Raw genomic sequence first — 14,655 nt, 5'->3', positions numbered from 1 at the left:
TGCTGCTCTGGCCATGGCGTCTGTGGTTTGGAGCTACCTGAATTCGCTGGGAACACCATGTCCCCCGTAGCGACGCTTGTTTCCCGCCCTCTCATGTGACAGAGCTGGCTCTCACCGTCTTTTACCTCAGCCAATCATATCGCTACTGATGAGCGTTTCTGCCTGCACTTCATCTGAAGACGTCATAAGGTACCTTGAGCACTGGCATTGATTAAGGAATTGGGGATCTACAGTCATTATCCTTGTGCATTCAGCGATATACAGTTCTAAAATAGATGAGACCTATATGTGACAGGAAAGCACCTTGCGCTTCAAGTGCTTCTGGATATCTGAAGAACTCCCCGGTTGTTGTCGGCGACCAATGGACTAGACAGGAGTCACAGGACGACGGGCAGGGAGCTATGCATTGAGGAGAGAACAATTGAAACAGCGCAAGGCGGGGGCACTCAATCATATCGTGCCGCCCATTAGATAGTCGGACGTTGCAGCATCGGTACAACCGGTGTTATCCACTGAGTCGACTGATCGTTATGTTMGAAAATAGAAAGCACTGTCTAGTAACGACAAGGCCATCCTGAGACGGAGAAAAGCTTGCTGGTCTTGACAACCAGACATGAGACTTTGAACATTGTGGGTAAAGGATGAGGCACAGCCTGCGAGAGAACTGAACAAGCCCAAAAAAGCCGGAAAAGAATGTGTATATATATTTGCGCTTCAATGCTTTACTTCGGTGGGAAATTCCTGATGCTTCGCTGAGGTGCCCTTTGCACGCCAAGTGGAGACAGCGGGGATGTCAGCTTTGAAGCGCTGTTCTTCGGTGCCGTACGCACGTGGCGTGAGCTTGATCAACGTATGAAGAGGAACCTCCATCCATGGGCTCTGCTCCTGAGGAATGTTGAGGAAGTACGCATAGATGCAACGCAAAACGGCCTGATGAGTGACAATAATGACATTTTCACTGCGCTCCAGTTCCATGATGATTGGTTCCAGACGAATGACAACGTCACGGTACGACTCGCCACCTCGGTAACGATAGTTGTACTTGTCTTCATCGCGCGCTGCAAAGTCATCGGGATACCTCTCTGCAATCTCCTCGTACGTGAGCCCGTCACAGACACCGGAGTCAAGTTCGTCGAGAGCTTTCCACTCTAACTTTTCGTAGCCTGTCTCGCGCGCCAGGTGCCGGGCAGTTTGTATCGTTCGTTTGAGAGTGGAAGTCCAAATGACGACTTTGGTGTTAGGAGGAACTCCTGACTTTCGCAGAAGACCGGGAAGAGCTCGAGCATAAGCTTCGCCGCGCGGTGAAATGTTGGAGTCTCCGCCAATTTTTCCCGTGAGGTTATATTCCGACTCGCCATGCTGAACAACAGTTAGCACCACTTAGTCATATATGCTTGGGTATCACTCACGCGAGAAAGCCAAATTGAGCGAGGCTTGATATGTAGGTTCTGAATGTAGTACACCAATCGACTAGAAAGATAGTCTTTTATTTGGTTGATGATGACAGTGGAGCCGACATTGATGAGTTTTACATATGTGAAATGTTTCTCATTATCATCAATGGTTTCGTAAACTTTCTCATAATTGCGGATGCGGTTTCGAAAATCCATGGCGGCTACCTCAGGATCCTGTCCTTTGTAATCCGGTGAGGTTGTTTTGACTTCGAGGATATTATTCATTATGAGGTCCTCGTCGTCGCATATTGACTCGACAAACAGAGTTTCAATATTAGCATCGCGACAAGTCTCGTAGATCCACCGGCGTCGCGATTTTGTGGAGTTGGTCGCATCAAGAATAGCTACAACGCCTTTGCCCGCTTTGAACCAGTTGAGCATGTCTGACAATGCCGCCTCTGCAGCGGCTCTCCTCATTCTCTCCCCCTCGGTGTTATGAGGGTCAAAAAAAGTAGCCGTTGGCTGCGGAGTTCCCTGTCGACGATAGGTGCCCACATTGAACACTTTCGCTGGAATACCAACCCAAGCAAGATACCGCATCGCTAGATATAATATCGTCAACCCCCTAGCTTTGATAGTCAAAAGAAAGAGGGTTTACCTACCCTTTCCAGCTATGAGACTCTTGCCCCGGGCTGGAAGACCAACCATGACCACACAAATTCTTGTTTCATCTGACTGTAGATGCGTGAGTTAAGTGATCTTATGGGAAATCGTCCAATGTCTTTCTGGATGTCGGTTCCAGGAGCATTCTCGCAGTAATTGACGCCAGGTAAAAAGAGGGGGGGAATAGGACCCTCAGAGAGCAAGGGCAGTAAATATCAACCAACAAAAAGGAGGCTTTTCGAAACCATAGTCCGGGAGTAAGAGATTGATCGCGCTTGTTCTCTGCCTGCGGCGCCCTCCTTTTTCTTTTCCGTTCAATTACTCTTGTCATTTCGTGCCAATGCGCCTTGAAGATAGTTGAACCCCTGTCAAGGAAGCAAAAGCGACATGACAGATACGTACACAAGCTCTTATGGCTTAAGCACATCCCATACTCCAAGAATGACAAGCCGTGAACGAAACGCAGCACAAGGAAATAGCAGCACTTACACTGGCGGGGAAGCTCTTGTGACCAGAGCCTCTCGGATTAGAGCTCCCAGAAGTCATTTTAGCAATCGAACAGTCTTTCTGTTAGAAATTTCCTATAATATTATAACCCAGCACGCCGGGGAAATAGCTTCTAGCCTCGGCCAAGAGTCGCCCCGACCGGACAGACAGCCGAATTAAAGGTCGTATGAATTTCTGGCGAAGCAGGACAGCAAAGTAGGGGCGAAATTTCTTCAGCTTATCGCCTGAGAAATCGACGGTATATTTTCCTCGAATAAGATGATGACAGATCCGGCTGTCTTACAGGGGATTCGTTGCAGAGATCTCAAGAATTGTAACTGGCTGGATCACATTAAGCCCAACAGTCGATGCGGTGAAGAAGCAAAAGAACAGCACAGACGTCATGCCGCGGGGCAGTGAATGCCCACTCCGCTGTAATAGATGAAGCAGAAGTAGGTAGATGGTCTCTTGAAAGCCCCTTTTGATGAGTGTATATTCATACAATTGAGGGAATTTTCTAAAGCTGAAGAAAGGATGACATCCACAAATGGTACCACGTGATGCTCTTGTTTTCGTCGGGTAAAGTCGCAACCGTTACTGGCCATCTTCCAGCTCTAACCAGACGGAGCAAACGGGCAGGTGACAAGCCTACTTTTTCTACCTAGGTTCGTGCGCCGTCGAATTCTCGCAAAGAGAAGGAACAAAGTCGGGTTGTCTTTTTCTTACTTGCAGTTTGAATTGTGCATTAGCAGTACGATGTACAGGCAAGAGACTCTGGGGTACTCAGGCATATTGCAGGGATTACATTGGTCTATAGTATCTCTATCGGAGCAAAGGGAATCTGGATCTGGGGGCGTGGGATGCGGTTAATGCCTGAAATAACTGTTTTTGCCGGTTGGCTCTTACCGCTTCTATCACCGCATTTGGTTGGTCCAAGTGGCCTGATTCAAACCTGACCGCCCTGTCGCTAATCACATATCCCTTTCACATCGCAGCAATAAGGGTTGATTCCGTGTGCTGACACAGTGAGATGACTCTCATCAAATAAAGGCTTCTTTCAATAATGCCAAGGGATTTACAGTCTTTTTCAAGGTCTCTTAAGTGTACAAACGCTCTTTGCGCCAGTTGCAGGCGACGGCGGAGTAACATGGTATAGTATGTTGTTTCACTAACTACATCCTCTCGAGGTGGTGTGTCATCCTGGGGGTTGAGATTCCCCTTGATGCTGTGGATCATCCAAGAAAGCATGTTTCCTCCGTCCACCGCAATGCGGGGCGTTCAAGCTTGGAACATGAGTATGGGTAGACGCAATAACCAAATTCTTTATCCCCATCTCCAGCATGTCTCGAAACTGCAGTTGCTTTGTCGGCAAAGGCGATGACAGTTGATCGTCTGGCAATGCATGTCAAGGCAGCTTTCGTCGATGGACTTCCAATATGAGCGGATTCGCATGTGCGACGATCTATCTCGACCAACAATATCTGAGTGAGTCGATTATACACCGACAGTAATATCGTTGGTAGCCGAGGCACCATTCGAATCAACGTGTGCAGATGACCACTTGTTTCTCCTTTCGTCAGAGTTACTAGTCTCTCCACGGGCTTTCTGCACGCGAAGATTCGCCCCCCAGGGACCTTCCTGGCCGTTCAGGGTGTCCATGGCGTTCTGAGCCTCTTCCGTGCTGCTAAATTCAACGAACAGGTAGTAGTGGTCACCAGGCTCGAATCGCTTCGCAGGATGAGGTGTGAACAGTTTGCTGACATTTTCACTTTTTGGGAAGAAAATTAGCCTTGAAAAGGCAATTCCATAGAGGGGAATTGCGGACATACACCTTGTATCCCTTGAAGAAGTTGGTAATATTTGTGGTGATAGCCTCAGGGTCGGTTAACTTAGGAAGACCGCCGACATAAAGGCGACGGCTAGAGTCGCTGTTGACCTTAGCGAAGGCGGGCGCGTCATTGCGTCTCCAGCGATCAAGAGCAAACGGGCTGCCCTTGTCGCTGCGAGGCGAGCTCTCAGTTCGTTGCTGTTGTTGTTGTTGTTGCTGCTGCGAACGCTCGCTTGCCGTTTTGGCTACTCCAGGTTTGATCTTGACAGGCCGGCCAAGCATATCACGGCCGTCCAATTCGGTCATTGCTTGATCCGCCAATTCCTTGGTCTCCAAATCGACAAAACAGTAAGAGGGATTGCGGCCGGTGAAAGGGTCTATCGCGATATCGATCCGCTCGCTGCAAAGCACTCAGTTTTGGCCATCTCCATACAAGAATTTCTGTCTCCGTACATTGGGAAGTTTGCGGCGGTGAACAATGCTTGCACATCCTCCGACTTGGCCGTGTACGGCATGTTGCCAACATATAGACGGCGGCCTTCAGAAATAGCTTGAGGCACCTGAGAGCTTGGTCTGCTGGATGTGAGCCTCGAGGTATTTGTCTTTGGCCCGGGCGAGCCAGAGCTCTGAGCGCTCGGGCTTTCCTCGCCCTTCATGCGCCAATTTGGCGAATTGAAAGCGCGACCTGATGTTCTAACACCATTTTGGAAAGGCGATCTTCCGGGAGCTATGGACTCATCAGTCATTCCGAAACACATGGCACGAAGCGAATTCTTTTGGACACAGCCCCAAATGAGCAGCCCAAAGGTATTTTTCTACACACTTTGTTGCTGCGGTACGGGACTTTCAGGACCGTCGGCCATTGTGATTTTCTTTTTTTTTTTTTGGAAATTATTGACGAGAATATGGTTCGTCCCTGCAAGAACTGGGAAGATTTAGCAGCTGTGTTTACAGCGATTGATCTTGATAAGATTAGATTTTCGTACCTTGAGGAATAAATTTCTTTTTATTAATATCTGTCCGTGTAGCCCAGCGAATGGAATGGTGTTCACTGCTAGATCGCTATGCAATTCAACAAGAGAGAGAGCGGAAATTAAGTTGTCCAAAGACCTGCTGTGCTGGCACGAATACTCATCAACGATTCCAGCCTGCCTAATGGCACCAAAACTTTTTTTGGTACCTATCGACACAAAATATGTCAAACAGAGCAAAATCCACAAACAGCGCAAACATGAGCCAGCTTCTAATTGGCTCGTTAGCGAACCAAGCGTATTTATTCCGGCCGCAGTTCAACAACAATCACGATTTCATCATGTTCCACGTCGCTTTTCTGCTGTGCTTCCTTAAAGCATGCCACTTCTGCTACTAACAAGATGGACCTGTCATGCCACCAAGCCGGTTATCATCTGAGCCGAATTACGCCAGGATGAAGCTATATTTGATCCGTCACGCAGAGTGTGGACATAACGTGGGACAGGCAGCGTACGCGTCTTCTGTTGACCTCAGTAGAATGGCAGCTGACAGTCCTTTCATATCGTCGGAATCCGCAGAGGCGACGAAAGTGGCCACTACCTGACAGAGAACGGCAGGACGCAAGTCCGTTTGCTCGCTCGAAGCCTCAGGGATCGCATGATTCGCTTCACTCATGTTTTCTCGTCGGATCTTGATCGGGCTTCGGAAACCGCGCAAGGTATCTGCCAACAACAGCTGGCAAGTGGCGCGTTGTTGGCCCCGATACAGGTCCCGAGTCTTCGGGAGCAACAGTACGGCTCTCTTGAAGGTACACGGTGGCATTCCGGTGCTCCTGCTTCCAGCATCAGTTCCCCGGATGCTTTGCGTGGAGGTGAGCCCACGTATACCGACGAGGAGTCTGTCGTCTCCATGCGGACTCGTATGAATGCATTTTTGCAAGATCACATAATGCCTTTCCTGGTCAATGCAGATGTCGCAAACGAGGAGGTCATTGCTGTTGTTGCTCACGGCGTCATTCTCCAGGTTCTCTGGGTTTGTCTCGCGGATTTATTCAATCAAAGAGATATCCACCTTGGACCTGGTGTCGGACAAGCCGACTTTGGGGACTACGTGCGTCCTGTATGGTCGAATACCGGCGTCATGGAACTGGACATCCGGCCCGCATCGATCGTACCACCGTACGTCCGTGATGCGGCGCGTCCACCTCCTTTCCTGCTCGGTTCCATGCAGCGACCCGAGTCATTCGAGGCCCCGCTCTCTGGATGGTCAATGACGGTTATGGCCGTCGATGATACAACTCATCTTGACACCACGGCGCAGCAGGTTGAGCGCACGGGAGGGACTGTTCGCAATACTCTCCAACCGTCTAGGCAGGAGACAGCCAATCAGTTTTATCGGCTAACTGTGACAGCATGATTAACATCTTAGGTCTTATGGACGCAGATTTGTGCTTCAACAGGTACGATACATTATCCCCTCATATCACATTTCTCTTTTCCTTGCCTTCCCCTCCTTCCACCCTTAGGGTCACCTCCTATGATGAAGCAAGATTTCACACAGACCTGTTCTGAGTATTCTATGCGGATCAATAATCGTTCCAACTGCTGTCTGAGAAAGTGACCCTTACTTTTCTTGTTCCACTCGATAGCGCCTCCTCATGACTTTTACATTGATGACTTACTTTAACAAAGTATATTAATTCTTTACAGTGAGACAGAGACGGACTGTTCCGCGCAGGCCGCCGCGATGCCCTGCCACTTATTCATTGATGTCAATACACTTTAGACTCGGTTACTAAACCAATTACATATGAAACCAAATTGCAATGTCATTATCATTGAGCGCCGTGTCATCATCTACATGCGTTATAGTCGTATAGCTATGCAAATTAGTATGTACAAGTATTTACGCCGACATTGCACAGCCGAAGCGGCTCAGCTGCAGACTGATCTTTTCAATGTCCCCGCACGTATCTTGTCCTGCTCCAATCCGCAGTATTGAAAACAAAATCACTCGAATAACCCACCGGGTCTTCCCTCTCGTACAATATCTCCGGCTTCACCTGGCGACGCAAGATGTACCTCTTAAAGAAGTACGGGATCTGGCGCAGCCCATATGCCGCGTGGAACCGCGTCGGCACCGAAAACACCTGGTCCAGCTCCTCCAGCGTCTTCCCCTTTGTCTCTGGCATGAACAGAAGCACTAGCACGAATCCGATCAGATTCCACGCAGCATACCAGCAGAACGCGCCCTGGTCTTTGAATGAATCGTGCAGTGAGGGCCACGTGATCGCCAGGAGGAAGTTGAAGAGCCAGGTTGTTGCCGTCGCTAGGGCCATGCCGTACGAACGGACGTAGAGTGGGTAGGCTTCTGCCGAGTAGGTGAATGGCACTGGACCCTCGCCGACGGAGTAGACCACGCCGAAGAGATAGAGGCCTAGGGCGACGCAGGCGAGCTGCGCGTTGCTGTGTTCCGAGGTAGGAATGTAGAAGCTGAAACCGGTGAAGAACCAGGCGAGGGCCATGAGAGGGAATGTAGTGAGGAGGAGATTGCGACGGCCGAATGTGTCGATTGTGTAGACGGCGGGGATGGCGAAGAGCCAGTTCACCACGCCCCAGCCGAAGGATGTGGCTAGGGCGTTTCGGGCTGATGTCACCTTGATGAAGATTTCGGACGAATAATACGCGATAATGTTCACGCCACATAGCTAGATAGTTGAGTTAGACAGACGGAAAATTTGCAATGACTGGAGTGTTGATTACCTGTTGCAGGAACATGACGATCTCGGATGCGATTAGGGCGCGCCGGTTTCGAGGCACGGCGATGAGTTCTATCATCTTGTTCTGGCCGAGCTTCATTCCTTTCTCTGCTTCCAGCAAGGTGTGCATGTAATAAAGGTCTCGAGCGGCCTGGATCTTGTGCGCGCGCAGGCTGCACATCGATTCATAGGCCTTGTAATAGCGGTTCTGGGACATGTACCAACGCGGCGACTCCGGACAGGAAAATACAAACAAGCAGACCAAGATAGCTGGAAACATGGCAGAGGCCATCATGAGGCGCCAATTGAGCCCGACAATGTTTGGAGGATCTGGGACCTCGAAGAAAGCAAGGTCCGCAGCATAGCCCAACATGATGCCAAATGCAGTCCACATCTGCCACTGCATCACCAAAGCACCACGAATAGCAGGAGGAGCAGTTTCGGCCGCGTAGATGGGAACAGTTGCGGACTTGGGACCGATGCCGAACCCCAGGACGAACCGGGAGATAAACATATGCCACCAGGTGTTGACGAACCCTTGCCACAGGCAAGCGATGGCGGAGAAACAGCATGTAATGAAGATGGTCCCGCGGCGACCAAACCATGCGTTGAAAGGGACTGCCAACCAGCAACCAAGGACGGCGCAGCACAGATATGGCGCGGCGTTCACCAACCCGAGCAGCCAGCGAGACCGCGAGGTTTCGTCGTCAATGCCGAATTGCGTCTTGTAGAAGATCTGAGCGCCATTGACAACTGTTTCATCTGTCGAAAGCGGACTTAGCTTTAGCACTAGGTACACAAGTGTGGCTGTTTCTGACACTTACCCATTCCTTGCACCGCTGCTGAGAGAGAGCACAAGGCAATAACCAAATACATCGTCCAGGGTTGCGACCAACGATGAGTGAACTCGAGATGTAAAATCTCGAATTCCTCTTCCGTTAGCAAGTTTCTGAAAGAATCGAACTTTTCAGGCTCCTGGGCCAGAAGGGCGCCTAACTCGAAAGCGCGAATGTCCGTTTCGTCACCCATATGGTGATCTATAGCGAATTTGATTCCTTGACTGCGCAGCTCCTCATGGCTATAACCTGCCAATGGATTGGCAAGTTTTGCATTCAAGTTGCGTCGTGCTCGCTCTGCGGCCGTTAGATATCTGCGCTGAGGCACGGTGGTGGTCCTTTCTGGCGCATGTTCGATATCTTCCACTCGTTGTTCGACGGCACCGTCCCCGAAAATGTCGAAATCACCAGGTGCTGGCATCTTCTAATGAACAATCAAGCGAATCTGATGTATGCTTCTGATGCCTGCAAATGGCGGCGCCGTTGTTAGATAGGTCGGAAAGAATCAACACAATTCACTGAATTGTATCTTTGCATCACTGGACACTAATATTGCAGGAGGTGATCGACGCAAGTTGATGGATTTGAAATATCTCACGGTTTGCCGTGCTGAGTAGATTAATTGTAGCCTTGGATACCATCAAAGAGAAAATTTCTAATGAAAAGATTCGAAACCACAGGGCTGAAACTGACCATCGGCACTGAATACTAGCATAAATGGTAGCAACAAAGAAAGGCAGAGAAGGCGAAATATTTCTTTGGGAGCCTTCGAGGACAAAGAAGCAAGGTGCTGGCTGCGCAGGAGAAGTACATCCATGAGCACGATGCCCTTTGAGCAGAGCCCCAGGCACGAAGACTCGAGGCTTTTCAGTGACGATAGAGATCCACTGATAATGCTGCGGTCATCCATTGATTTTTCTACTCATCTCTCTCCCCCTGCCCATACCCACGAAGGGTGTCAGCAAACAATGGTCATTGGTGGCCGCTGAGCAATAAGACCGAGGAAAATGCCAAGGATGCAGACAATGAAAGCAATGAGTCTCGTATTCCGCCCCAGTTGCCGTACAGCCACGTCAAATCGCTCTGTTGGTCTATTGTCCTGTTGAAATCGCGGATCTCTGGGGCTGTTTCAATCCTCTTCTGGTGCTCGCTGATGCTGATCACCTCGAAGTGGATTCATCCATTCTTCAAAGGCAAATGATTACTCAGGTCATAAATTGATGCGCTAGATCACATTTGGAGAATAAAAATACAGATACCAAAGAAATGGGACGCCCGAACCAGCAGTGGTTGGTTATGGTGGGTAGAAGCTGACGGAGACGGGAAAGAGGGAAGTGATGCATGAGGGCCTCATGACAAGCGACAAGTGACAAGGCTGTCCCGGAGGCATTTTATCTCTCTGTTTTCCTTTTCTTCCATATATATATCTATGTTGCTAAAAGGCATGTTGTCTCCTCGAGAACATTGAGGTAGTAATTAAATCGGGCTTTCTTTAAATATTCCCGCGATTCTTAAATGAGTCTCTATGGTTCATATTCTCGCAATATATGTCACGGCAATGCTTCCCATGAAAGCCAGTCACTCCACAACATAATACACTCAGTAATGCTTAAGGCGTATTTCGAACTCAGCGAGGCATACTCTGACTCTGTCATGTGCCATTACTTGTCTCCAGAAAATCCAATGGTTAATATCTTTCATGTTTGAAGGTATTCGTAGCAACATGGACGGCGTTCTCAGAAAAATTGACAAGCTTGACAGTTGCATGATACATAGTTTCATATCCTAATTCTCATTGGCATCACTCTCTTGCTAAGCCATACCAGTCTCATTGGGATTAATGATCGATAATAAAAGATGATGCTATACTTTGCCGTCGCTTATATCAGCGGCACACTAGTCTAGCCTTGTCCAATCCATCATTTTGCGGGGTTGAGAGCCCCCGTCGGATCTCTGGCGGCACGTCGGATGATATCAGGCGTAACTTATTATTCTTTCTTGCTAGGTAGAAATCATAATGCTAGAAGTATTGAATCCCTTTTCGATAGACTGTGATCATTCCAGTTCTGGTGGATTGATAGGTGTTATTTCAAAAGACTTGGTGTTTGCTTTGTCTATGGATTGAAAGAACCCCGGAACCCCGCATTCAAGGACGCTTGCTCAGTCACCCTATCAGTATCTCTACTGACTTTGAAATAATAAGGCACTAGTTATATATGTAGAGGCCAGAGTCAGAAGGGAAATTTTATTCTCACTATGATCCTCAGCCACGTGCTACATGTGGTGGAATACCAGGCTGAGGAGGTCTTCTCAGCCCCCATATTACTTGCATCGTCAGCCACCGGAAAAGGACATGATCCAATTTCCTATTCCCTCCAAAAATTTAGATATTTAATTACTATGGATTAATCATCCGACTTGTGACGGTTTCTGGAGGAGTGGAAACGCTTTTCGTCGGCTGTGCGGTGCGGGTGCGGCTTCGGTCCGCACCCCATACACCGGTATGATGATGTATGCTACTACATCGTAGCAGTAGGTAGTATAAAGCGCGGAAGTGTTCAACGACCGGTGCTTGCAAAAGTCGTCTAAATAATCAGTTAAACGGAGGTCTGATCATTCACTATATATACTCAGTACCCGTTATTCTGTCCATCAAATATCAAATCCGGCCAGCGCCTGTCAGGTGAAGCAACATTTCATACAAAATGCTCGGAAAGATCGCCCTCGAGGAAGCCTTTGCGCTTCCCCGCTTCGAAGAAAAGACGCGCTGGTGGGCCAGTCTGTTCTCTACCGATCCCGAAACCCACGTCAAGGAAATCAACGACATCACTAAGATCCGTATCGAACACGCCGACAAGCATGGCGTCGGCTACCAGATCCTCTCCTACACAGCGCCGGGTATCCAAGATATCTGGGACGCAAAGGAGGCACAGGCGTTAGCAGTTGAGATCAACGATTATATCGCGGAGAAGATCAGAGCGAACCCAGATCGATTTGGAGCTTTTGCGTACGCCCACTCCCGCTTTCTATAGGTCTTCCCGAACTCAAGCCTGATATGATTTTCTAGGACACTATCTATGCACGACCCCAAAGAAGCAGCCGACGAGCTCCGCCGCTGCGTAGAAAAGCACGGCTTCCTCGGCGCCCTGGTAAACGACACGCAGCGAGCCGGGCCCGACGGCGACGACATGATCTTCTACGACCAGCCGGAATGGGACATCTTCTGGCAAACCTGCACCGACCTCGACGTCCCCCTCTACCTGCACCCGCGCAATCCCACCGGCACAATCTACGACAAGCTCTGGGCCGACCGCAAGTGGCTCGTGGGCCCGCCGCTGAGCTTCGCGCACGGCGTCAGCCTGCACGTCTTGGGCATGGTGACCAACGGCGTGTTCGACCGGCACCCCAAGCTTCAGGTCATCCTGGGCCATCTGGGCGAGCACATCCCCTTCGACATGTGGCGGATCAACCACTGGTTCGAGGATCGGAAGAAGCAGCTGGGCCTGGCGGAGACGTGCAAGAAGACGATCCGGGAGTACTTTGCGCAGAATCTGTGGATCACGACGTCGGGGCATTTCTCGACGACGACGTTGAATTTCTGCATGGCGGAGGTTGGGGCGGATCGGATTCTGTTCTCTATCGATTACCCCTTTGAGACGTTTGAGGATGCCTGTGAGTGGTTTGATAATGCGGAGTTGAACCTGACGGATCGGTTGAAGATTGGGAGGGAGAATGCGAAGAGATTGTTTAAGCTGGGTTCGTATCATGATAGCTCTGCTTGATTTGGATAAACTGCTTGCCTGTCTCTGTTTTTGTGTTTTTATGGAGTACCTAGATCCCGCAAAATGAGGATCATGAGCTCATGATACATTCCATCGTCCGGTCGTTAATTCGTTAATCATCATTTCCCTTTTCCTTATCCATTTGTCCACATCTCCGTGCACTTCCTCCCATGATTTCTCCTCCTGGTGGCATGCATCGGGCAATCTAAGTCTGGCGACGCTCCCTAGCAGCGAGCTCCTGCCGGTCCTGCTCCTGCTGCGCCAGCTCTCTCTCCAGTGCACGCTGGTTTGCGTTCCAACGCTCGATCCAGAGCTCTTTGGACTGAGCCATCTCTTCGTACACAGGAGCAACAATGTTGCGCTTCATGTGCACCATACAGTTGATAATCTTCTGGTAGTTCTCGATAACGTGGTTATGGATGTCCCAGAGAGAACCCAGAAGCTGCGACAGTTCCGCGCGTTGTTTGTTGAGGATCTCCTCAAGGATAAGCTTGCCGTTGAAGCGCATCGTGAGAAAGCGGGTGTAGATGACGGTGTCATACAGGTCGAGGAAGACGGTGAGAAGGCGTAGCTCGTGGTCGCTGGGTTTCTTGACGTTTCTATGATTGAAACGGGAGGTCAGTCCGATCTGAGACGAAGGATGGTGTCATATACCGAAGGTAACTTACTTGTTAAATACCTCAGCCATGCGCGTATAGCGCTCGTACACCGAGGCTTGAGGGCTTCCCGCGATCTGAGCCATGACGAACTCCACTTCATTGGCTTTGTCTACCTGCTTCTTCAGGCTGTTGTTCAGATGAGTGAGATACTGAATCATTTCGCTTGTCAAGACACGGATCTTCTCTGTTTCCTGGGCGCACAACAAGTTTTGGGGCTGGCAGGCAGCGTCCTCGCGACGAAAGAGAATCATCTCCATCTGGAGAACCGCGTTGGTCATCGCGACGAAACGGCGCATGAGATCGGCTGGGATGTTGCCGCTAGGAATGAACCCCTTCATCTCTGCAAGCAGCTTCTTTTTTCTTTCTGCGATCTCGGCCTCAGTGAGGGGTGGGCGAATAGGTGGCATGGGTACGGTGGAGGAGTTCTTGGAATTCTGAGGGTTCCCGAGAGCTTTCTTTGCGCTTGGGGTGGCAGATATGCCCTTCACAACAGGATCAGTAGCTGCGTTGAGCACAGGAGGAGTGGTGACGTTGGCTTCAATCTTCTTGAAACGAGTTGCTTCCTCGACAACCTTGGAGATAGCGTAGTTGTAAGCTGCTTCGTGCGCTCTGTCAACAATGGGAGGATTTTTCTCGCAAGACTCGTAGTAGTCAGGGAATGCCTCACAGGTCGTTGCAGCACTGGCAGCTGAGACAGCGGGACTAACGAGACCTTGATTCACAGCCTGATCCTCAGTGTTGCCACTGCTCGGAGTGTGAATGTGAGTATGGCTGTCGGTCGAGGCGGGAGCCGAGAGCGTTTTAGTAGGTGTAATGGGGGCAGAAGACTCAGAGGCACTCGGCTGGCCCAGCATGGCGTTAGAAGGACCAGCTTGGACAGTCGGAGAGGACGCGTCTGAGCTCTGAGACGTGCCCACGGCACCGAGGTGTCTCTTGATGAGGTTTATGTGCGCTTTCAGCTGCTGCTCAAGGTCACGACAGGCCTCAGTACAGCTGCCTAGTTCATGAGATTGAGGATTCTCAGAAGGGAGAGGATGAGTGTTGTTCTGACAACGCTGACTGTCAGGGATGTGTTCATCTCGGCGTGCAATGCGTTCGTCTCGGCGGTGGTCCCCCATGGTGAGATCACAGTATCAGTCTGCAGCTTTAGGATAGATAGTGTGTAGATGTAGATAGTCAAAGAAACAGAGTGAAAATCTGAATGGGAAAGGTGTAAAGGGACACTGCAAGGAACATTTTCTGAAAGAGAAGATTGGGACGTAGTGCTTCTGGATAAG

General features: G+C 49.9%; 6 protein-coding genes across 6 annotated transcripts; 2 read left to right on the top strand and 4 right to left on the bottom strand.

The window, feature by feature from the left end:
• Positions 1-714: 714 nt before the first annotated feature.
• On the bottom strand, positions 715-2,102 carry Asppvi_010282 (bifunctional nucleoside/nucleotide kinase/histidine phosphatase family protein; the record flags this gene model as incomplete). Its single annotated transcript, XM_043306128.1, has 3 exons — positions 715-1,359; positions 1,410-1,996; positions 2,057-2,102. The coding sequence occupies 3 exons, from the start codon at positions 2,100-2,102 to the stop codon at positions 715-717; spliced, it is 1,278 nt and encodes a 425-aa protein (XP_043162063.1).
• A 1,935-nt stretch (positions 2,103-4,037) lies between these two features.
• On the bottom strand, positions 4,038-5,234 carry Asppvi_010281 (uncharacterized protein; the record flags this gene model as incomplete). Its single annotated transcript, XM_043306127.1, has 4 exons — positions 4,038-4,311; positions 4,373-4,771; positions 4,825-5,098; positions 5,195-5,234. The coding sequence occupies 4 exons, from the start codon at positions 5,232-5,234 to the stop codon at positions 4,038-4,040; spliced, it is 987 nt and encodes a 328-aa protein (XP_043162062.1).
• Positions 5,235-5,755: 521 nt separating this feature from the next.
• Asppvi_010280 (histidine phosphatase family protein) lies at positions 5,756-6,759 on the top strand (the record flags this gene model as incomplete). The annotated part of the gene is made up of 2 exons (XM_043306126.1): positions 5,756-5,853; positions 5,922-6,759. 2 exons carry the CDS (start codon positions 5,756-5,758, stop codon positions 6,757-6,759), a joined length of 936 nt encoding a protein of 311 aa, XP_043162061.1.
• Positions 6,760-7,297: 538 nt separating this feature from the next.
• Asppvi_010279 (sugar porter family MFS transporter) lies at positions 7,298-9,358 on the bottom strand (the record flags this gene model as incomplete). The annotated part of the gene is made up of 3 exons (XM_043306125.1): positions 7,298-8,050; positions 8,106-8,863; positions 8,926-9,358. 3 exons carry the CDS (start codon positions 9,356-9,358, stop codon positions 7,298-7,300), a joined length of 1,944 nt encoding a protein of 647 aa, XP_043162060.1.
• A 2,284-nt stretch (positions 9,359-11,642) lies between these two features.
• Asppvi_010278 (amidohydrolase family protein) lies at positions 11,643-12,719 on the top strand (the record flags this gene model as incomplete). The annotated part of the gene is made up of 2 exons (XM_043306124.1): positions 11,643-11,944; positions 12,005-12,719. 2 exons carry the CDS (start codon positions 11,643-11,645, stop codon positions 12,717-12,719), a joined length of 1,017 nt encoding a protein of 338 aa, XP_043162059.1.
• A 205-nt stretch (positions 12,720-12,924) lies between these two features.
• On the bottom strand, positions 12,925-14,496 carry Asppvi_010277 (uncharacterized protein; the record flags this gene model as incomplete). Its single annotated transcript, XM_043306123.1, has 2 exons — positions 12,925-13,318; positions 13,388-14,496. The coding sequence occupies 2 exons, from the start codon at positions 14,494-14,496 to the stop codon at positions 12,925-12,927; spliced, it is 1,503 nt and encodes a 500-aa protein (XP_043162058.1).
• Between the last annotated feature and the right edge of the window lie 159 nt (positions 14,497-14,655).

Source organism: Aspergillus pseudoviridinutans (assembly GCF_018340605.1).
Source record: "Aspergillus pseudoviridinutans IFM 55266 DNA, scaffold_8, whole genome shotgun sequence".
NCBI classification, from domain to species: Eukaryota; Fungi; Ascomycota; class Eurotiomycetes; order Eurotiales; family Aspergillaceae; genus Aspergillus; species Aspergillus pseudoviridinutans.
Note: the sequence above shows the minus strand (reverse complement) of the source record. Positions and strands in the feature narration are given on the sequence as shown.